This window comes from Drosophila ficusphila, unplaced genomic scaffold, assembly GCF_018152265.1.
Source record: "Drosophila ficusphila isolate 14025-0441.05 unplaced genomic scaffold, ASM1815226v1 contig_350, whole genome shotgun sequence".
In the NCBI taxonomy this organism is placed as follows: domain Eukaryota; kingdom Metazoa; phylum Arthropoda; class Insecta; order Diptera; family Drosophilidae; genus Drosophila; species Drosophila ficusphila.
The window spans coordinates 96,435-120,701 of record NW_025064260.1 but is presented as its reverse complement, the minus strand read 5'-3'; the positions used below and the strand labels follow the sequence as shown (position 1 = coordinate 120,701).

Genomic DNA, 24,267 nt, shown 5'->3' with positions numbered 1-24,267 from the left:
CGCCTGGTGGGTGCCGTTGTCGCTCCTTTCGCTCGTGTAATTTTATGGATGATTACATAAATTAAGTTTGGTTTGTGTATGTGGCGGCATGATACTCGTGTGTAGAGTTGTCCAGGTGAAGCAAAGCTGGAAATATAATTAACACGTGCTCTGTTTGTTTTCCCCGAATAGCAATCAAATGGTGCAATGAGAAAATGGTAATAATTAACAAATACATCCCGAGGTGATTTTGATTTCGTAGTAGTAGGGAACAAAAAATGTTTGTACAGCTTAAAAAAACAAATCTATTTGCATATTCAAATCGTGGGGATGTCCTAAATTGATTTCTGTTTGGTCAGCAAATATTGTCAAACATAATGAATGGAAAAACCATCAATTTTGTGCGGTAATGATCTCTGTCAAAGGCCAAATCAAACAAAGGAAATTCTAGACCAAAGTCTACGTGACCCACTTTGGACTTTGGCCAGAACCAAAAAAACCCAGAGCCCTAATGCTTTATGCTTTTGGCACACAATCTAAAAAAAAGGAGAGGGTGAAAAAGGAGGAGCCGCGTAGAGCCATGGGAAAAAATAAAGCGAAATGTATGCAAATGGCTTATGGCTCGGTTTTGCTTACACTTGCTTGAATCTCCTCTCGTTTTTTCCCTCCGGAGTGTTCCACCTTTTTTTATCGCTCACTTTTTCAGTGACTCGGGTTTTATGGCTCGATATAATGGCGAAATACCGCAGAAGGGTCAGGCGGATCAGGAAGGCAAGTTATGACCGTAGTAATTTGTTAAGTTATTAACCAGCGCACACATGGCGTATGCGCAATGCGTACATAGTAATTGACATGCAAATTCCCATAATTTATGCCCATCCTTTGGTCGTTCCCATTGCAGATATGAAACCTACAAGGCGACGCTCAAGAAAATCCCCGCAACACGTCTCTCCCGACTGACCGAAGCCCTGGCCAACTACGATCCGGTACTCAATGAATACTTCTTCGATCGCCACCCCGGGGTCTTCACCCAAATCCTCAACTATTACAGGTGAGTTACCAAGTGCTAAGCCGGGCTAATTACGCTCCTGAAAGCCGTTTAGACGTGCAATGACTGTAAATGTGAGCTGGTAGTATTACTTAGCATGGTAATTACAACATTAAGTACAGAAAGCAAGTGGAAAGTGGAGGAAGAGGAGACACTTTCCTTGAAAAATTCCATCTTCCCTACTTAGCTTCAGTTTCACCTTTGGCATTTCAATTTGTGCTTCCCTTGGCAATGATTGCCCTGATTAATGGAGCTCAGGGAAAAAGATATCAAAAGTCAGTTTTCGTTATAGATTGCCCGATGAATAAACAAACTAATATTTTAATTGCTGCCCCAGGAGCAGAACGAACTTGCCTCGCCCATTAATCTAAAGTTTTTGAGCTGCGAAAGTTGATCCAACGTTTTTCGGGGTCATTAGCGGGCTCATTTATCTTTGCCGTGAGCCGAGGTGAGCTGTTGTCTGCCCCGTTTGCGATGACTTAAGTTGTTTAAAATTAATGAAAGTTTGTTCTGCTCAACACCCCTTCTCATCTCATCTCATCCTTATTCCCACATCCACACCTAAAGGTGCACCTGCAAATGGAGTTGTTTTTCGGATGAAACAAGCCTGTCAGCATCGCTTGGTTGTTCATCTTCATTGATTGGGCAGAGGCGTCCGTTAGCCTGTTTTCCTGGACACCCATGGCTCCAGGGGCTTTGGCCAAACAGTTTTCCAACTCAATTAACCAGGCACCACAGGCCAGAAAAATGGTGTCAAAGAGGGGCAGGAATGGCAGAAAAAAATGCTGCAACATGCCGCGTTGATTGGAATTGAAACCGAGTCCCCTCAGGAGGTGTGGCACAAACTAGGGGTCTCTCGGTAACCCACTCTCCTTGGGGCATATATAATCAAATTATGTACGCACCAAATGCTTCAGACAATTTGTGGCAAAAGATTTCATACAGATAAGCTGCAGAGAATGCAAAAATGCAGTAAAACACAAAGCAAAATGTTGGGATTGTTGTTTATCGATTATTTAAAGATTGGAATTTATGCAACTGGTGGGGAAATGCAAAGATTTTCGATTAAGATATTTTTTATAATTATAAGAATGCATTGTGTAAGCAGAATTCGTAGTTTAATGGCGTGGTTTTTAAAGCTTGTAAATAATGTTAAAGCAAATATCTGTTGTTAAGATTATTTCTTTACCTTTGTAAAGCTTACCACTCCTCATTATTTTTTTACCACTTAATGAATAACTTATTTAAAGTCAGTTTAATATCCCATTTTATCGCTCCCATGTTTTTAATGCAAATAACTGAAACCGAGTGTATGAGAGCCAATCGATATAATTGCTTATGCACATTTAAACGCGGAGACTTCTTATGAGTCTGATCGGCTCACCTGCTTGTTGAGGTCAGCTATAAATATTGATTGCATCGGTTGCACGCTGCGTATGCGTAATATTTGTTATGCACACCTGATGAAGGAAAAAAAAACGCAGAAGAAATACAGAGGTGGAGGATTAAGAGGGAATGGAAGTGATTTCACCGAAACGTATATTCAGAACTCGAAAACTGTTTAAGTGGTGGGGAATCGGCATAAAAAATTGCCTGAATTGCGGGTTTTATGGAGAAAACCAATTAACGATCCCGGTGCGTTGAGAGTTATATCGAAAAGGCATGACAATAACTGCAGCGCACTTTAAAAGTTTAAAAAAATGTGGAAGTGTCATGAAATAATTGGTAACGAACAAGAAATACTTTATAATCTAGGATATATTAAAAAAATGCAATGAAAGACAGCCTTTTCTTGCCTTTAAATTGGGAGTTGAAAAAATAAAACCTTTTTAAGTTGTTTAATTTCAATGAAGACATATATGGCAACATTTTTATTTTTTCTGTTCAGAAAGTTTCTTAAGGCCCTTTGAAGAGTATTTTCAATGGTTGGTCCGTTATAAATGACCGCTCAAATTTCAGGCAGTCACGTCAAAATGTCAAAGTCTGTTGCGGCAGCTTTAGTCAGTAATCAGGATCAGGATCGCGAAATAAAAGGGGCAATTTGCAGCTCCCCAAACAAGGGAAAAGCACTGCGACATTTCCCTTTATGCATTCGTTTTTTAAATATTTTTTTCAAGGAATTCTGGGTACGGAATGATTTTTAACCATCACAAAGGCTTGGACAGCACACAAGAATGAAAAAGTTGCGCCAAATATGTTGCTGCAGCCGGCATAAAAAAAGGACATTCAGGATGTGCACACGTGGCGCGCACACAATACCACACTTGCACGAATGTGTGTGTGTGTGGGGTGTGTGTGTGTGGAGGGTTTGCAAAAAGGGTGGGGAGTGAAGATATCATCCAAAAATAAAACCCTGCAAGGACATACTCCGCACTCGGCGACTGTCCGCCAGCTGATATGGCATTACAAGTTGGCCAACAACTGTGGACAAGGACGATCCACCACCACCCCCTTTACCCCCTTATCCCTTTGCTTTTTTGGAACTCCCTCGCAGCCATTTACTGCAATTTGAGCACACACACACTCACACACATGGAAACGCAACCATCACAATTTGTTGTTGGCCAAGAGAATGGAACAATGGCCAAGAGAAGGCAGCATTATGAATATGCCAAGTGCCGGAGAATGGGGGTCAAGAGGTGGGTGTGTGGAATGACCATGTCTGCTTTTTTACCAGGTGCATTCATATCCATCCGCACATTGGCCCAACCCACCGCCACATGCATATATGCAAGTGATACACGTTCCCCCTTCCCCAATTCTCGTTGCCAGACTTTCGGTTGCGCAATTTGCTGCCACAGATCCAGACGTGCCGTTTCGGCCATAAAATTATTCGGTCTGATGTCTAAGCCCCCTGCATGCTTGGCCAAGTCCATGAATTAGTTTAGACCGGTTGAAAGAGCCGAAAAAGGGGAATCGTTGATGGCAAGAGCATTTAGTCAGAGGTTACTTATGCCATCATTTCGGAGTCTTAATGAGATTCTGGGCAAGCCAGTCGTCATCTTGAGTTTGAATAATTTGAGAACAAGGCCAAGCAAATTGGCATTTTAATTTATGAGGAAAACTCTTGGCCTGAATCTTTTAGTGGGACTCAAAAAACATCAAAACAGAAAATGTTAAATAAATTGTTCCACTTTGCTGGATATTATTTTTGCTGTATTATTTATGTATAAAATGCTAATTAATTTAATATTAATAAATGGATAACATCACATAATCCGCGCTGACAATCTGAAGGTTTTCGTATTTAATTATAATTAATTTGCTTTCCCGTAGAACTGGCAAACTGCATTACCCAACTGACGTGTGTGGACCGCTTTTCGAGGAGGAGCTGGAATTCTGGGGACTCGACTCTAACCAGGTAGAACCATGCTGCTGGTCAACCTATAGCATACATCGCGATACGCAAGTAAGTTACACTCCATTTTAATCTAATTACTTATAATATTAATGCAATTTCTTTATAGAACACCTTAGCCATATTAGATAAGCTAGATATTGAAAATGAGAAGCCCACTGAGGAGCAGATAGCTCGACTATTTGGCTTTGAGGAGGCACTGAGCAACGGCGAGCTTAACTGCTGGCAGCGTCTTAAACCCAAGATCTGGGCCATGTTCGATGAGCCCTCCAGCTCCACGGGTGCCAAGGTAAGTAATTATACTTAAATTGAAAAAATATGCATTAAAAATAAAGAAAATTGAATTCAAAATTAAATACATTTACATTAAATAAATTTAACCAAATCATTTTAAATTTGAAGTAATATTTTATAAGGTTTTATTACATTTAAATTCTTTTCATTTTCTGATCATTATCTAACTGGCATCAAACCAAAGTACTTTAAATATTCTCTAATTCAAATTTGTTCTTTTATTGCTTTCATTACTTTCTTTTCACAGATCGTTGCTGGCATGTCGGTTTTCTTTATATTTGTTTCTGTGATATCATTCTGCCTGAAGACCCACCCCGGCTTCCGCGTGGACCTGCCCTCTGCCGCCGACGACGCCCACGGTTCGGGGGCGGGGGTCCGCCCCACGGCCACGATCCGATGGGGGAACCGCCGCAGCAACACCAATACCATCAGCACAGCATCACGCCGCCGAGCGGCAGCATCGGACCCACCTTTCGTGTGACGAACTACACGAGCTACAGCAGCGGCAACTTCACCGCCCCCGGCCAGGGCACGCCCATTGCCACGATTAAGGGCGGCCAGCGGCAGCGACTGAAACGGAATATCAACGGCAGCATCCTGAACGAGTTCATCGAGCAGAAGATCCTCGGGCACAACGGGAGGCGGAAACACGGCTGGATCGAGACCTACGGTCAGCCACATGAGGCCTTCTTCTACGTGGAGCTGGTGTGCAACGTCTGGTTCTTCATCGAGGTGCTCATCAGACTGATTGTGAGTAATCGCAAATTAAAGTTGAATTTAAATACAAAAAAAAATGTAAATACTATAAAATATTTTATCAAAAGTTATTTTTAATTATTTTTGCATCTAATATGTTGCCATTCAATTAATTGTTGTCAAGTCGAAGCCACCATAAATTGAGCTTATTTATTTCTTTGACAACACAAAGTCCCTTACTTATGTATATATTCATATATATATATATATATATTTAAGTGTTGGTAATAACTTCAATAAACCCTTTGAAAGTAAAAGTAATTTATTTTATATTTAAAGGCAAGAAATAATATTTCAAAATATTTTTTAGGTCTCACCAAATCTGTGGCAGTTTATCAAGTCGCCGGTCAACATCATTGACTTTACGGCCACTTTGAGCTTCTATACGGACGTGATGCAGCGCATGGGCGAATATACGGGTCTCCTGGAGGCCTTTTCCATCGTGAGGATAATGCGGCTGTTCAAGCTGACCCGTCACTCGCCTGGGCTGAGAATCCTTATCCACACATTCAAGGCCTCTGCCAAGGAGCTGACTCTGCTGGTTTTCTTCCTCGTCCTGGGCATTGTCTTCTTCGCCAGTTTGGCCTACTATGCGGAAAAGTTGCAGGTGCGTTGTCTTTAAACAAAAATTTATTAGTTAAAACTTGTTGGTAAGCTTGTCTTAAATTAATAAAATGGTAAAACATATCGAACTTTATTGTGCACAATATATGGATTGCAAACAAACATTCATCTTAAGTACAACCCTAATAAAAGTGCTTTCAGTTGAGTTTATGCTAAAGCGAAACATAAATTAAAATAAATTATTTTATTATTTTTAAATATAAATTGGGAAAAACAAATATATTTTTAAAGAACATTTCATTCGCCTGAATTGGGAAAATGAATAAAGTAATGTTCTTCAGACTCTAATTAAATGGACAACTATTTGATAAAAGAATCGAACCATTTATTTTCGCAGGACAATCCGGACAACCAGTTCAAGAGCATCCCTTTGGGGCTGTGGTGGGCGATTGTGACCATGACCACCGTGGGATACGGGGACGTGGCTCCGAAGACCTATCCGGGGATGTTCGTGGGTGCGCTGTGTGCATTGGCCGGAGTGCTGACCATCGCCCTGCCAGTGCCAGTCATCGTCAGCAACTTCTCCATGTTCTACTCCCACACTCAGGTTTGTTTGGGCTTTCGCGGAAGCTGTTTGTCCCCGTTGTTGTTTGTTTACCTGGCTTACGCCACTCTCACTCTACCCAGGCTCGCTCCAAGTTGCCCAAGAAGCGACGACGTGTCCTGCCAGTCGAGCAGCCGCGTCGCAAGAGGGAGCCAACTGCTCCGCATCGCGGGAGGACGAATGCCATTAAACAAACGCCAGCCACTGGACCAGGATTACTGGCCGGTGGCGTTGGTCCTGTGGGAGGGGGCGGGGCAGGACTCGGTGGCCATGCTGTGGGCCACCCCGCTGCCGGGACGCCCATGTTCAAGGATGCATTCGGCGGTGCCAAAATCGGTGAGTTCTGCAGCTGACTTATTGCATACCCGGTACTCGAAAAGCCATTTAGCTGCCAGAAAATAATTCACGAAACAAGTAAAAGGAGTCTTAAATTCAAAGAATTTGTAAAATTAAATTTCAACAGTTTTGTTTTTAGAATTTGGATATAAAAAGGAGGGAACTCTTATGAACTTAAATTAGATATTCTACTTATTGCGTACACGTAATATTTTTTTAACAACGGGTAAATAATAAAAATTCGAGTAGAGGGTATTTAAAAAGATCGGATCCTTCGATCTTATTTCACTTTTTCTCTCTTTCTGTCACTCGAAAATTGTATTGAATTTAATTTTCATATTTTGTTGCTTTTTTGGCCTGCAGATATTTAGAGCAGTCTCAGGGCAACAGACCAATACACAGCCACTTGCAGCATACATTACACAGATACCCACACACACACACACACACACATAGTCTCACTCACACAGATATGCTCGCTCCTGCTCTTGCTTTTCCCGTCGCTCTTGGGGCCGAATTAATTTCATTCAATTTCTTGTTTAAATATTTTATTATTTATGCACCCTTCACTGGGCGAGAGAGTCAGCTGTTATTTAGCATTTAGTATTCCCCGGGGAGCCGTCGTCCCCGCCGGAAAGGGAATGTCCGCCCACCGGCTCCCACGGGGAGTTTCATGTGGTAAATTTCCATTTTACTGATTATTCAAAAGCATTGAAGGCAGGACCTTCACCACATGCGAATGCTGATGCTCGGATGCTGATGCTGATGAGGCTGCACTCCCCGAGGGCCGAAGGACTTAAGTGGATGCATATATATTTCATGTGCTATATATATAGTATGTGCAGTCAACCGAAGACAAGATTTCCCACTATCCTCTGCTTGCAGCAACTGCAATTGCAGGGCAATTTCGGATTCACCAGAGGTTATAAATTTAATGTCGTACGACGATTTATAATCGCTTCGGGTTTGCTTAATGCTCCCAATTTTAACTTGTGGATATTTCCCCAGCTCTCAGTAAACCTACCCGCTGCTGTTAAGTCCATTAATGTTGACTCGAGATAATCCCGATTATTTATGGTCCTTATAGGAGCCGGCCTTCGGGCCAACAATTAATAATCAAACATTTGTCTAGTAATGGTGAAATGGAAATAAACGGAGTACTCTTAAAAGATTTCTTCAGTGGATTAAAACTTGTAGTTTATTATAGTTTAAGCTGACTTTAGGAATTTTTACTCTCTAAGTTACTGTTTATTAACGCTGACTTTAGGAATTTTTACTCTCTGAATTACTATTTATTAACGTATATAACTAATTTTAGAAATCAATCACCATTGAGTATTAATCTTTATTTTATTATTAAAAAAAACATTGCTACTCAAATTGTTGTATATTTGCTAACCCATTCGATTCGCTCTTTAATTGTTAAATGTTTTAATTATTGTTTGGAGCCTTTAAAAATTAAAAATCTTTCCCGCTGTCTTTTCCTCAATATATATTATTGATTATATTCCCATCAATTTGGTGTTGCATATTGTTCTTAAATTGATTTCCTTTTACTTTTGTTCCTTAATGTTGGTCTATTGTACTTGTAATTGTTACTTTGTGTGTGTTGGTGTAACGAAATGTAAACGAATGCGTGTGTTGTATATGTGTATCCGAATGTAAATGCATCCGTCCGCCGTTCGGTCGTCGGTAATCCCAGGCACCGTGAACGTGAACGGCGTCAATGTCATTGGCCTGCATCCTGCGCAAAGGACGACGACGACGACGCCAACGATGTCGACGACTATAATGGCAGATCCGACGCCGATGTCGGCAATGACCTACCAAGTGCCTATGCTTCAGCCGCCCCCGCTGCCCGCCCACAGTCACGGCCACGCCCATGGCCATGTCCATGCCCACGCTACGGCGGCGATGACGTCATCGGCGGCATCGCTCACTGGCTCAGCTGCTTCGGCTGCCGTTGCCACAGCCGCCGCCGCCGCCCCCGCCGGTCCCTCCTTCATCAGTTGTAAGTGTTGTCTTGTCTTGTGTCTATCCGTCTTTCCCCCACACCCTCTTCACCTTCCACCTTCTACTTTCTTCTTCCTCCTTTCACCGCCCCTTTCTCTTTGAGTCCCTTCGTCGCTCTTTGTCTCTGTCTTGTCTTGGCATGCTGCACGTGTACAAATGTTTGCTAACCATTTACAGGAACTTTATTTTGATGCCTGTGAAAGCACTGAACGAAAATTGCACTAGAACTTTGTTTTTAGTATTTAAATAACATTTAGGTATTTTACGAGAAACACGAAAAACTTCTTCTTCTTAAGACATCTTTTAATGTTTTAAACTTAAATGAAATTATGTGCTGAAATCTTTATTAAAGACTTTGTGTTTTAAAATGGTAATATGTATATTAAAGATGCGATTATTTTTAATCGAAAACTGTAAGGTTTTTTTCCATTTTACTAGGGTTCAGTTATTTGCCAACGTTAATTGATAAGGTCAGTTTTTTGTGTAACTAAAATCTAAGTAGGAAAATCTTAACACATTGTTATTAAATTTTTTCTGTTATTTCACTTATAAAAAAAATAAAGAACACTTAAATTTTTTGTCAGTGTAGGATTTTCTCTTAATGCGTGTAAAAGACCTTCCTATGGGCTTGCAGCAATTAGTCCTACGGGTCGAAAAACTCTTTCCCGTTCCTTGCAGTCATTCCCCCAAGCCTGTTAAAATTTATCGCATGCTATAAATTTCAGCCGAATGCTATAACTTTGTCACTGCGAGAGTCAGTCAATAAAAGAGCTTGCAGCAAACACAAAGCAGAAAATGGCAAACTTTTTTTATGTTTATTTGCATATTAAAAGCTTTTTGCAACTTCTTTTTATTTTCGGCATTTAACTTTAATTACATTTTTATTATGCTAGGCGAAAATCCTTTTTATGTCATATTTCAAAAGGCCACACGGACGCACACATTCTATATGCTCTGGCCCACACCTAAGCCCTCAAACACATATAGAAATAAAGTTCATTTATCGTCAAACAAATTGAAAAACTTTTTCCATTTGCTCGCCCGTCCAGCAAAGCTCTGGAAAATAGCCCGACTCACAAACGTGAAATAAAATTGAATGAAAAGTGTAAAAATATCGTAAAGAAAAACCTGCCGAAAAAAAAAATAAAATAATGAGAGGAACCTGGTCAGGAAAATTTCTGCATGATGTGCATTTTAATTAAAGCCACAAAAGCTCAAGTGTGCAGGCTCAAATCTTGACTTTTCTTTTTTTTTTGTCCAGGAAAAGTAAGGACCGGACTCAAATGGGGAAAACGGAAGGCAGTTTGCGGCTCTCAAGGCGATTAATTTCTTGAGCCACTTGTGAGCTTGTGAAAAGTGGGAAGAAAAAGAATTCAGTCGAAAGTTGAAAGTTGTTTAGTTCAACTTACTCGGATGTTGTATGCTAAGGATGAGGGGAATGGGGTTGCATGGGAAAGTGTTAAAAGAAAAAAGAGCCATAAATGCTAATTCAAAAAGGAGCTCAAAGTTTTGAGACGTAGTTGTACATGGAAAAGTTCAGCGACTGAAATTCAGATATGACAAGGATTTTGTATTTGTTTTACCACCACTTTTTCTTTTTATTAATATCTTTTTATTTTTAATATTTAGAAAAGTGGTTCAAGTTTTGACCCCGTTCTCTGACTTTTAATGGCTTACTCTATTTATGGTGTCAGTCAAGTAGAAATGTAATTATTAAGCGCTTGCTTTGTTATTATTTTAAGAACAGTACACACGTAGCGAAACTTTTGTATAAGCTGCTTATAAAACACAAATGGCCCCATTTTTTTTGAAGAAAGTCAGCTAGAAAAAGTGTTGCATACTTTGGCACGTTCTAAACCGGGGGAAATGACATTTCTGTGTTCGCCGGAAATGCAGGAGCGGTGACATTTGGCCAGGAACCTGTTTACCACCCCACTTGGCTTTCTAAGCTGCTTTGCATTATGCCAAGGTGTGGAAACTCGAGGGGAAAATACTTTTGCTCCTCGCTTTCGGATGCAAATTGGAGGGCACACAAATAGCAACTAAATCATTAGCAGGCCAAGTGGCTAGCGGGTTACTTCTGGGATGTTGTAGTGGTCATTTACCGAGCACACACTTTTACACTTTGGCACAGTACAGCAACAAGGGCTTGAACAATTTATGGCCACGGTGGGCCAAGACTTCGTGCCAAAGGCAGACCGTCGGCCAGGAATTTCAATTAAGGCCAGCTCTGGCTGTCGATTGCCCACTCACCTAAAGGCATCTGGGCATCTGTGGAAAAATCCCAACCCATTCCTCAACCAGCATCCACTCGCTGTAATTTCATTTTGTTCTCAACACCACCAAGTCCTTTGGGAATATGCGAAAATTAATTTTAATATTTAAAGTTGTTTCACTAGCTCAAATACAAACTGCGAAAGTAAAGCACTTTTCGCGGTAACAACTTCTCAGCGACTGTCTTTTAAACTTAAAAGTTTGTCGAAAAAAGACGGTCCTTTGATAGATTGTTTTGTTAAGTGGAGAAAAGCCATTGAGAAATTTCAATTGCTGTAACTGAATGTTGTTATTGAATAAAATGTTTTCTAGAAGAGAAGACTACTTGGAATGTAATAATAAATTTAAAGTGAATGCAATTTATTAAGATGTAATTTTGCTATAGCTTTATTTGAATGACTCTTTAAATTAAATTACTGATGCGCTTTTCTGTTTTATTTTCTGTTTATTGTATTTATTTCCTGCAGCCTTTTTCTAAATATCATCACTTTAACTTCTTTAGCTGATCTTTGCCTAAGCCTCCTTTAAACTTTGTGTGTTTAAAGTTTGTTGCAAATAGATTTTCCCCCACTTGAAGTTATGGCAACTTAAAAGTTGGTTCATGTCAGCTCGTCAAGTGCCCGTTGATAGAAATGATAACGCTGTATATATGCTTGCACTTATCTATAGAAATATTAAAAATGATTTCGCAACTTTTCGCTGTCTTTTTTTCTTTTGTGTCCTGCCGCCAACTTTTTTATGCTATGTAGTTGAAATTTTTGTTGCGTGCCTTTTTAAAGTTTTGTTAAGCAACCCGACAACCTCTTGGGTTTTTCATTCCCCTTGGTTTTTTTCTCTTCGTGTTTGTTTTCTTTTCGGTTGTTTTTGGGGGGGGTGGGGAAACTTTTGCCTTGGCTCGGCCACCGTAACATTGTTTGCTCCGACGGCACTAACGCATTTCCCCGGCTTTTCCGGCCGGCTCCTCTGACTTTGCAGCGGACTACTTGAGTGTGCCGGCGGTGCAGAGCCTTCAGCCGCGGGCGGCGACGACTGGCCACGACTTCATGCTGCCGCTCCAGCCGAAACTTCTCGGCCCCCTCGGTGAGTTGATGACGGGTTTTCCGCCAGTCGGAGGGATTTTCCCCCTTTGGAACGCGTTAGCTGAAAGTTTTGCGAACAGATAATTGCGGGGCGGGCAAAGGGGGCGGCGGAAAAGGTGAGGCCAACGCAGTTGAACCCACTTGTAGCCACACACATAGTTTGAGAGCCATTGTGCGGCCAGGACAATGGTCCTTGTCAGGACCTCCACGGGAAGTTGCGACACCCCTGCGAGTCGCTGTACTTTAAAAGCGGGGAGTACTCACTAATCTTTTAGTTCATTTTGTTTATTTTAACCATTTCAACTATTAAATCTATTTTGGGTAGTATTTAAATGCACATTTTGACAGTTAATCCTGATCTTTGCACAAATTCTCAGAAAAAAAAACAAACAATTTTCTAGTCATTTTATATATAACTTAAGCTACTGGCAAACGGTCAAACCAAAACATTATACAGTATATATTTTTTAAAGAGTTTCGGCACACTTAAAATATATTTAGAAATTGCTATTCTGGTTCCACACCGACTTGAAAAAAGTTCTTTTTCAAAGTCTAGTATTTATTTTATTTAAATCCAATCCCTCAAGATTTGGTTAAGTTAATTTTGAATTTCAAATATTCTTTTAAATATTGTACACCAACATAACATACAGAGGTTTTGATGGTCTATATACATACCTACATATGTATATTTAAAATAGAAGGTGCATTTTTTTCAGTTTCATTATTTTGATTTCTCCTACAATTGAAGACAGGGTACTGGCAGCTTCTACTTTCCAATCTTTCCCGTTCGCAAAACCAAAACCAGACCAATGAAAAGCGGAAGTGCTGAAGGACGCGAAGTGGCGGTTCGTTCACTCGAAGTCCTCGCAGATGCCTGCACATTGTGGTGGCGATAAACCAATCGCCGACACGTCCTCGAATGCACTTCCGCTTCCGTGTTCGCATCCTTGAGATACTTTGCAAACTGAAGTGTTTATAGGTGCCATCTCCCTTCTCATTTCTCATTTCTCCTTTCTCTTTTCTCCCATCTGCTTTCTCCACTCGACAGAACGCAAGGATCAGCATCCCCTACAGTTGACCGCCCACAATTTGGCCTCCGATACGCACCAGTTGATGTACTCGGGCCACGCCCATCCCGCCCACAAGACAGGAGGCGGTGGAGCGGCGGTACTGAACGTACCGCCCACACTGAGCATGTCGCATACGCAAATGCCACCGGGAATGGCCAGCATGGGTCAACGGACTCCGAATCTGAGTTTCCGGGCCGCTCACGGAACTTCCTCCCAGGTGGCCAACATCCAGCAACCGATTCCACACGCCCACGCCTGCCACGCCTCCACGAATTGCAACATCAAGATTTCGGTGGCCTCCGCCGGCGTTCCGATGGGCTGCCAGGATGAATTCCGGGCTCCCAAGGTGACGCTGCTCGATGATCTCAGCGATGAGGTGAACTCCTCGACGGACGAGTGCGGGGATTGCTGCCTGGTGGAGGACAGTGATACCTACGAAGGTGGGACCATTAACAATGGCCAGAGCAACCAGGAGAACGGAGCGGATGTTATCCGATTGGACGATGGCCTTATGGATAACGAGGACGAGGAGGAGGATGAGGAGGAGGACGACGAAGGAGATGGTAGTTGTGTGGGCGGGGATAGTAACGATAGCATTGGGGGAATCTACATTGGTCCTCGGCACTGATTGCCCGACATTAACTGGGATTTCCCTCACTAAAGCGGATTTACCAACTTCTGACAGTAAACTGCCTAAAACTGCTCTAAACTGTAAATCGCTGAATCGTTGAATCGGTGGCAAGAACTAAAGTGTAAATGTTATGTGAATGAATTGTAAAATGCTATCTGCAACTCTAACTTTAATGCTGAATGGTACTTTTTCTGGTTAAAGTACCGCACAAAATCTTAAGTAAGAACTGTTTCTCTTAGGAGCAACCAAAATCAAGGTCAATCATACTCAAACGTTTTCTCAGTTCTCTTTCGAATGGTCACGATTTTGTTGAACTTTAACCCTTTACATGGTGGTGATGCATATCTGCATCATACCGTTCAAATTCATTTATTTTTCAACGGGCGTTGCAAAACTTTCTGAAATCTTTTTGATGCAGTTCAGAAACTTTCGTTTTTTATATAACAAGTGTTAGTCACTCAGAATTCTGTCCAATACTCAACAGATAATTACTTTTCCCGCCAATTTGGTGAATGTGGAAATCTGAACTGGTTGTGCAGTTTCTCATCCAAATTTAAATATCAAAAAAAAAAAATGTATAGTTAATTTAATTTATATTTATAAACAGGTAAAAATTATATTTAGTTATATATTGTCGAGTTTTTGTGTTTGTTGCATTATAATACGAATAAATCAACAATTTTGCCTTGTTGCAGATATGCATTAAAGTAGCTTTACACATAGAAAAAATAAGGTAAAACCAAAAAAATTAAAAAAATAAAAAAAGTGTATTTTTTATTTTCACTTATCTACCAAACAAAAAAAAAATGAAGAAAATCGGAGTTATTGCCATGTAAAGGGTTAAAGTAGGAGATCTGTATAATTTTCCAATAATTTTATACAGTTTAGCTTGCAGCCCACATTAAAAATGAAACCGAATTGTTGTCGCAGTTCACCAAAGTCTGCAACAATTCTTGGTTCTGAATTTAAATGTCCCATTAACTAAAATCTGCTGAGCATGTAAATAAAATTTAAAATTAAGCTTGTGTTGCTCAACAGCATATAAATTGAAGTCAAATCAAGTAGAAAGGCAGAGTTTTCAAAATGTTCTCAAACAAAAGCTATTTAAACTAACATGGTCTTGAATGTTTAACAAAAAACGATGATTTTAATTATTTTTAAATCGTAAAGAAAAGAAATAAAACATTAGGGCTGCTATAGCAAAAGTATGTACTAAGTTATAATAAACCTCTAATTCCTATTCTTTTCCGCCAGTAATCTTTCGAAATTTAAATCGGAAAAGCACTGCCACTGTTTTCGATTAATTTCAAGCTGGAACACTCCCCACTTCGCCATCATTTATCAGCAGTTTTAATCAATCTTTGCTCTCGGCCCACGGCATGCGGCAAGCATTTCTTGTCTGGCCAAGACAAACATCCGTAACATTTGTATCAGTGTCCTTATAACTGTCATGTTGACAACTGTCATTGGCAGCGTGCATGTACGATTGTTTGTCTGTGTGGGTGTGTGGGTGGGCTATCCTGCAGCCGGGGCACGTCCGGCCAGAGTCCTGCAGACAAAGCGAGAGCGAAAACGGAGATGGAGATGGAGATGGACGGGGGTCAAGAGAGGATCTGCCCGCATATAAGGCAAACATATCGTCCATATAAATGTGACCACTTGTGTGCAGTCAGCCAACTTTGTAGCACCACCCATCGGTTGATATTTTCCCATTTTCCATTTTCCAGCACGTCAAGGTGTTTATTGTGCAAATCTTGGGACAAAAATTGCATGGCCAACTATAAATTCCCACACTTGACTCTCACGCTCCGTTTCCCGGATCAGACACTCTGAATCATGGCCAAAAGTGTCACTGGGCTTGTTTATCTGACACATTGACTGCCACCATTTCAATGAACTTGCGAGCAAAAACTGTGTCGACAAGTCGCACACAAAAGGCGACGACAGCCAAAAACTAAAACGGCCACGACACTCGTGTCCTAGATGTCCTTTCCCATTCCATTCTAACCTATCATCTCACCCACTTTGCCCTCTTGAGTTCAGTTTGTGTGTGGTTGACCTTGTAAATAGTCCTTTGGGGTCGCTGTCTTAAGTTTTCATTCTTCGACATTTATTCCCATAAATGTTAATTGATTTATTCGACGAAGTTCACAAAGAGCGGAGAGTAGAACGCAGGGAACTGTAAATATTTGAGTATGGCGGTCAAGGACTAACCAAAACGAAATGAAACTGAACACAAAAGAAGACAGTAGAAGACATATTTGACTTTAAATAAGGTTCAATGGTAATTTTTGGTCCAATATTTATAGTTTTTGATGTGCTAACAGGATTAACAAAAAACATGAACAATTTTGATTCAGATCCTTGTGTAAGAAAAGGATTAAAAGCTTTGAACAAAAGCTTGTAAGAGAATGTGGAAACTATTTGAACCATAGATTTAAATAGATATCAGCCCAAAAAGAATGAGAAGGGGAAATTAGTTCCAATTAGTCAGTATAATCAAATCCGTTGGTCTGAGTGTACGTCGTTCTAAATTAAATCTTTATTACTTAGCTAATCTATGATTAAAATGTTAAATAATTGCCTAATTGTTGTGTGAGGATTTCGGCTTGCCGATTGAAGCGTTTTTCTTGTTTAAATATATAGATTCTTTACTTTAAAATGTAAAACGAAAACGTTGCTTTAAATACTGTTCAATTTAGAAAAAAAAATGTTTTCCTATATCCCAAACCAAAAATTTGAAATTAAGTAAAATCCGAGGAGTAAATAAATATTTATTGTTAATTCATAAACAAACTTTTTAGCTAAAAGTTAATTAAATTAATTTTACATATTCTTAAATGAAATCGAGAAGGATTCTTTTGATATAAGAAAAACTGCTGCAAACCATTGCTCATTGAAATAAATATTGTTTCAATAGGATTATAGTTAGTTTAAAAAACACAAGTGAGATACTAAACTAATATTAATCTTTTGCCTAGCAAATAACTAAGATTAGTCCGGTAAATGCAAAAACCACTGCATATTGAAATCGATTGAAGAATTAAATCCTTTTGAATGAAATCACCCACCACAGACAGGAAATGAGAACCCGGCTGAACGTAAATTACAAAAATACTTTGAACTAAAATCTGTGTGTATATAAATAATCTGAAGAACAACCTAATTTTATTAATTAAATGCCGAGAGCAGTGGAAAAACATTTCTACAACACTAGTTGTAAGTAACGTGTCAAGAATAAAAGAAAACCGAAAATGTTTACAAACAAAGCGAATTTTTAAATGTTGAAGAAAAAATGAGATCCGGAAAAAGTAAATAAATAAAGAAATAATGTGGTGTGCAAAAAAAATTTAAATTTTAACAGAAATAAAAATTCTTTGAAAAAGCATTTCATTTTTCTATGGTTTCAATACAAGCCCATCATCATCATCACCACACGTTTTTCACGTTTTCCAGTCTAACCAAGACACGTACCGCATTTTATGCTAATCAAACCGGGACGGAAGGAAAATTCAATTTCAGGGCGGCCCAAACAGAAGCCACGGGCAGGATTTTTAATTTAAAAGGGCCAACACGAGCCACTCTCACTCACCGGCTGCTATGGCCAAATGCGAATCCGACTCCCATTCACATTTCATTTGGCCAGGTCATAAACAGAGGATCAGCTTCGAGGCCGCTCTCATAAGGCCATTTAGAGGGAAATTTATGCTTGCCACCTCTGCAGTAAAATGGACCAAAAAACACGGCCAAAAAATACCATCGGGCCCTTAGAAATGGGAGACTGCAAGTGATGGCGTCTAATATAGACACTTAACCACTTACAACCAGGCCAACAAACACACACACTCACACAAACACACAGACCACCACAGTACGATTTTGATACACGTACACGCAGTTGGCACATCAAAGCGCAAATCCATTAAGCATTAAGCGGGAGTCAGGTACGGAACTATGCGGGTGAAGTTGCACGAGTCCTGTTTACCCAGGATATGTGGATACCCTGCTATGTGTTTTGGACAACTCGGAAATATATTTAAGGCATACTTTTATTAAATTTGTAATTTTGTTGAAAATAAGAACTATTTAGTCTGTAAAATATATCTAAACTCCACACAAAATATGTAACTTAAATAAAATTTCTTTTACTTTTTCTTTTTCGTATAGATATAAAACTTAAAATATATTTTTGTTGGCCCGCAATCCTACAGTATTTAAACAACATTTTTATTTAAAAGGATTACATTAACAACATATTAAGATTACTCGTAAAGTATCTGTAAGGAAATAATAGAACATCGTTCCTATCACTTGATGAAACTATTTTTAATTATTATACATTTTTTTATACTAGATATTCTAGGCTAAAATAAAACCGTGGGGCAAACAAACATTTTAATCAACGATTGTAGACAATTGACGTGCCCACGGTTTTATTTTAGTCTAGTCTATGCATATGTTTATAATTCCCACGTTTGTATCTATTTTATATTATTTTTTGGTTTTTTATATATTTATCTTAAACATTGCAATGTATGTTTTCCATAAAACGGTTTAGCTTAAAAAGTTTTTTTTACCTATTTTTATTTTATTCTAAATAATATTTGTGTTTACCCATTATATGTGACACACTTAACCCGATGAAAGGGTATCGCCGTGTAAAATCCTTCGCCTGGCACCGAAGCGGGCAAAGGAAATCGCAAACCTGCTACGTGAGCGCGCTGCAAAGGCGAAGAGCTTATCTGCGGCACAGAATCCCAGGAGTGTGCTGCGGCAGTGTGGCAAGAAAAAAAAAAAAACAGACGGAGGCGGAGATGGTGGAGCCGCTCATAAGCGAGGAAAGATTAATGAGCACCACCTGCCTGCAGACAAATTAGATGGCATAATTCAGCGTGACCCGCACACGGAACATATTCCTCGCACTCGTTCTTCGCTTCTCGTAGGTGTGGCGTAGATCCCCATCGTTAAGTGCTGGCAAATTTATGCAAAATAAATTATTTGCCAGTTTCAAACATGCAGGAGAACAGCAACAGCAATAGCAGCAGTAAACGCAAGTGAAAACCGAGCCAAGGCGAGGAAATGGTACTCGCCCATCTCCCGCTGGAATCCCAGCATAAGCTGCTGATTTATGCCTGACTTGATAAAATGTCGCATATCCGGTTTCGTCTTTGCTCTCAGGCCCAGGAAAATGAAATACAATTTCTTCTTCGCCTTCCCTGCCTGCCTTTTCCTAGGCGTTTCTCCAGGAATAGCTGGGAATTTGGGGATTGGGAGGCGGTGATAAAAGCCAGAAGAAGTAATCAAAGTTAGCATATGGTGGTGATTGCTGCCTAGAAATGCACGGCAATCTCCAAATGTGCTCTCTGATTGTCTGCAACTCGTCTGACACGCCCATTTTTATTCATTTTCAGTTGCCTTTTTTTTGTGTATTTGGGTCGGTTTTGCTTTGTGCGAGTGTTTGTTATGGCCACGTTCACACACACACAGCTGTGGGGTGTGGCTGACGGGGCGTATGAGAGATGTTTCTTTCGATGAATAATCGAGACCACTTATACGAAGACATAAGCTTTTCACCAACACAATGTAGGCATTTCGACTGGTACAACTTAATATAAAAAGAATTTTGTAGTATTACTTAGTGAGATAATAGCCACAATCAAAAAGAAAATATTTTTACAAGTTCGTGAAATTTATAGGATAAATAAACATACCTAAAAATGCATTCCCTTAGATTTTGTATTTTTTTTAGAGTTTTATTTTTATTTTACTAAAAAAAAATTATTCTTATCATTTTAGAAAAATAAGACTGCCAAAAAAAAATGAACAGGGTCTATAGTCAGTCACTTTCATCATCCTCCTGTGGACAACACATTCGAGTTTTAGGCCGGCGACATGGCGTTTTCCTGGCCAACTGACAAACCCTCAAAGCCCGACGTCTTCCTCTTGAATTCATGGTTTTATAGCAGCGGAACATCTGCCAATAATCGTGCACGATAGCTCGCAGATTTTCTGTGAACTTTATAAAATAATATGTGCCATCGGTGGCTTTAAGCACATACCACAAGACCGCACCGCTCACCAAGGAGGTGACTACTCCCGACAGCCAGTATCCATAGGCATAAGGAGATGGATTACACTCAGTGTAGCCAAGATTCAGCAGATCATTCGTCAGTCCGAAGAGGAATCTTTCGAGGCCGCACCAAATGATAATTGTGCCCAACTCAGTCAGAAAAATGGCAGCCACGATCTCAATTATAAGTTTCCAGTAGCGTGGCATGTGCATGAAACGTCGAGGATAAATGTTAGCATCCCAGAGGTAACACAATGTGGCTCCCAGAAAAAGCCAACTGGCCAAGTCGGGAGCTGACGAACAGCGATCCTTCGGCTGTGCGAAGAAAAAGTAGCAGCCCATCAGCTGGAAAAAAGCTGCCACTCCCACTGCCAGGACTTCCATTACTCCAGTTTATTCTACTTGCTCAATGATATAAATATATACGGGAAAGTGAACTAGTCAAATTTATATGTTTGATTGAAAACTACATTTTACTTTCTGTCTTCTATATACAATATTGATCTGCTTTTCCGGTAGCTCTTTACCCAGGATAATCTTTGTGCAGATGTGTACCGATCGGAGGTGTATAGTATTGATTGTGGAGATAAATACTTATTTATTTGCCAAAGAGACCAATGAGACTTGGTTTTACACAAAAATGCATTCATTTTCTTTAAAAATTTTTAATCGCGTTTTATCTGTTACTAAATTTTTGAAATTCATTAAAAAACGTAATTTTAATTTTAAATTTAGTGTGTTTGTCAATAAGTGATTCGGGGTTAATGTTCCTACAATAACAAATATATATAATTAATAGTATGAAATCAAGCTTCCAAAGCAATGAGTTAATATCAATTTTTTACAAATCTAGAACTTTTAGTCTAGTTGTTTCAGCTATTATAATCCAGTCGTAACACTTTGTTTTAATAAGTCCTCTCATTCATTATGGTTATAAAAACGAGGAGATTTTTAGTTTAAACTCTTTCGTTTCTATCCTAGTATTATGTATTCCCAATTCAAGATATTTAAAATTGATGGCAAGAAAAATGATATGGAAAACTCTTTGTGACTTGTTTGCTTGCAGGCAAAATGCAGCCAAATGACAAACAACCCGGATTGATTTTATTGTTTGCGACTGCCTGCCTTAAAAGCATTATTTATCAGTTTCAAACAAAAGTTCCCAGAGAAAAAATCTTTCCCAAAGTTTCGTGAACTAAAAGAGAAATGTGTGAAAATCAAAGTAGACAGTTAACTTCAGTTTTGTTGGTAACCACTTTAAGATTTGTCCACACCAAAGGTTGCTGTGCGGGGGGTTGAAAGATAATAACAGCAATCGCCACCTCTGCATAGGCCATATTTTCCTGTATGAATCCCACACCAGAGAAAATAAATACAGTTTTCTGAAAAATTCAAGCCGTATAGGCGTCTTTCATATGCTGGCATTTACATATGTTGATAAAGTTTCGGTCATGCACATTTTCATTATTTCTTTCTCAAACTGAATCCGTTGCGGTTTATCACATATTAAAGGGCTTTAACAACCCGAGAAACAGTTAGTTTCGAAGATTGGATTACAGATCTTACACACTCAATATGTGGAGGTACTCCTATATTTTATGGCTCTTCACTGTTTGCGGACTGTGGGGAACTCAAGCTCAAAACCAGGAGCCAAGCTTGCTTGATCAGATAGCCAATCACCAGCAACAGTGGTTCAGATACACAGCGGCAAATCAGGCTGAAGCTAATGCAAAAATAGACAGACTAAAGGAAAGCATAGAAGGCCAACTACAGGCGCAACAGGTGAAAACAGAAATCCAACAACACTCGCTTCGGGTCGTTATGGACAAAATGAAGGATGATATAGAAGAACTAAAGAAAGCCATTGTGGACCCGAAACCTTTAAATTCTTCTTTACAAAGAGTATCACCACCGCCTTCAAATCTGTTTGAAAAGATTGGCTCGAGATACTTCTACATTGAAAAGCATGAGCGTGCAAATTGGTTTGCTGCATTTAACAAATGTCGTCGATTCGGTGGATACCTGGCTACAATCAACGACGAGGAGGAACTACAGGCAATCTACCCGAGATTAGTTGCAGGTGTGTTTTGGTTGGACATCACCTCATTGGCCACAAAAGGGGTGTTTCTTTCTACACGCACCGGGCAACGTCCACCATTCTTTAAATGGGCAAAAGGGCGACCGAATGACAAAAATTTTCGTTGTGTAGATCTGTACGGCACGGGAATGTACAATGAAAATTGTTTTGATCAATACTTTTTTGTTTGCCAAAGTGAACAATGAGACTATAAACCAATATTTTTACGATACGGTTGTTATATTTTGCCCGTTTTTTCTTTTGTAGTTCCAAAAATCCTGACCAAACGTTAAAATTACGACGAAAATGTTTAACCTCATTTAAAAAAAAAAAAAACAACTTTTGGGTTTAGAAAGCAATGAATAGAAAAAAATTGAGCTGTGAATAAATAAATTTTTAATTTATAAATGCTTTTTGATTTTTTAGCTAGACTTTTATATAAAAATATGCATTAAAAAAGGGAAACTCTTCTGCATTATTTATCAGTTTCAAACAAAAGTTCCCAGAGTAAAAATCTTGTGCAAAGTTTCGTGAACTAAAAGAGAAATGTATGAAAATAAAAGTAGACAGTTAACTTCAGTTTTGTTGGTAACCACTTTAAGATTTGTCCACACCAAAGGTTGCTGTGCGGGGGGTTGAAAGATAATAACAGCAATTGCCACCTCTGCATAGGCCATATTTTCCTGTTTGAATCCCACACCAGAGAAAATAAATACAGTTTTCTGAAAAATTCTAGCCGTATAGGCGTCTTTCATATGCTGGCATTTACATATGTTGATAAAGTTTCGGTCATGCACATTTTCATTATTTCTTTCTCAAACTGAATCCGTTGCGGTTTATCACATATTAAAGGTTTATCACATATTATTTAACAACCCGAGAAACAGTTAGTTTCGAAGATTGGATTACAGATCTTACACACTCAATATGTGGAGGTACTCCTATATTTTATGGCTCTTCACTGTTTGCGGACTGTGGGGAACTCAAGCTCAAAACCAGGAGCCAAGCTTGCTTGATCAGATAGCCAACCACCAGCAACAGTGGTTCAGATACACAGCGGCAAATCAGGCTGAAGCTAATGCAAAAATAGACAGACTAAAGGAAAGCATAGAAGGCCAACTACAGGCGCAACAGGTGAAAACAGAAATCCAACAACAGTCGCTTCGGGTCGTTATGGACAAAATGAAGGATGATATAGAAGAACTAAAGAAAGCCATTGTGGACCCGAAACCTTTAAATTCTTCTTCACAAAGAGTTTCTCAACGGCCATCAAATCTGTTTGAAAAGATTGGCTCGAGGTACTTCTACATTGAAAAGCAAGAACGATTAAATTGGTTTCAAGCATTTAACAAATGTCGCCGACTCGGTGGCTACTTGGCTACATTCAACGACCTGGAGGAACTACAAGCCGTCAACGGGAAAGTCATTCCAGGTGCATATTGGTTGGACGCCACCTCATTGGCCAAAAAAGGAGTTTTTCTTTCCACTCGCACCGGCGAGCGTCCACCATACTTCAGATGGGCAGATAAGCGGCCGACCAACAATGAAAACGAATGTGTGAATATGTACGTGGGGAAAATGTGGAGTCCAAATTGTTGGGATGAATACCTCTCTATTTGTCAAAGTGATCAATGATTGCAATTGATTGAAAATCCTGGCTAATAAAAACTTAGGATAAAATGTGAAATGTCAAAGTTTAAAAACTTATTCAAACAATGAAACTGTGCTGAATAAATTCAAATGTCGATCTTTTAATTTAGGTCTTTTAATACAGAACAAAATACATTTTTTAGGGAAAATTTTTTTTAGATAAGTTCAGTATTTTTTTCAGGTTTTTGTATAACCTAATATGGGGTACTATATTTGGAAGTTTGCAATGCAGTGAAGGAGAAACTTCAGACCCCATAAAGTATATATGTATACTCTTGATCACCATCACGATCAAAATAACGAAAAACATCCTTGTTTTTAATCATGCAAATATGATTTTTGTGAGAAAGAGTTTTCCATCGACTCTTAAATTTGGAATAAGAAAAAATCGGAAAACTATTTTATATAGCTGTCATAGGAACGATCGGTGAAAGTATATGAAAATAATAGAATAATCGCCT

At 39.4% G+C, this 24,267-nt stretch overlaps 3 protein-coding genes across 4 annotated transcripts in view; 2 read left to right on the top strand and 1 right to left on the bottom strand.

Moving 5' to 3' along the window:
- The window catches only part of LOC108097843, a 34,797-nt gene extending 18,091 nt beyond the window's left edge, over positions 1-16,706 (top strand). Inside the window, 11 exon segments of the mRNA XM_043207885.1 lie at positions 881-1,030; positions 4,304-4,436; positions 4,495-4,674; positions 4,927-5,038; positions 5,041-5,429; positions 5,746-6,042; positions 6,397-6,606; positions 6,687-6,939; positions 8,642-8,950; positions 12,202-12,306; positions 13,357-16,706. Coding sequence (XP_043063820.1) covers positions 881-1,030; positions 4,304-4,436; positions 4,495-4,674; positions 4,927-5,038; positions 5,041-5,429; positions 5,746-6,042; positions 6,397-6,606; positions 6,687-6,939; positions 8,642-8,950; positions 12,202-12,306; positions 13,357-14,006 — 2,788 coding nt within the window. The 3' untranslated portion in view covers positions 14,007-16,706.
- A 3,078-nt stretch (positions 16,707-19,784) lies between these two features.
- Positions 19,785-20,538, bottom strand: LOC108097827. 2 transcript variants are annotated; one of them, XM_017200350.2, is made up of 2 exons: positions 20,069-20,538; positions 19,904-20,018 (listed from the first exon to the last, which is right to left on the bottom strand). In XM_017200350.2, coding segments are annotated over exons 1-2 (396 nt in total). In that variant the 5' UTR covers positions 20,464-20,538; the 3' UTR covers positions 19,904-20,017. The 2 variants fall into 2 exon arrangements, with proteins under 2 accessions (XP_017055838.1, XP_017055839.1); XM_017200349.2 differs by having other exon boundaries at positions 19,785-20,538.
- A 1,067-nt stretch (positions 20,539-21,605) lies between these two features.
- On the top strand, positions 21,606-22,735 carry LOC122319983 (accessory gland protein Acp29AB-like). Its single transcript, XM_043207886.1, has one exon. It carries the CDS (start codon positions 21,655-21,657, stop codon positions 22,360-22,362), a length of 708 nt encoding a protein of 235 aa, XP_043063821.1. The 5' UTR covers positions 21,606-21,654; the 3' UTR covers positions 22,363-22,735.
- The last annotated feature ends 1,532 nt before the right edge of the window (positions 22,736-24,267 follow it).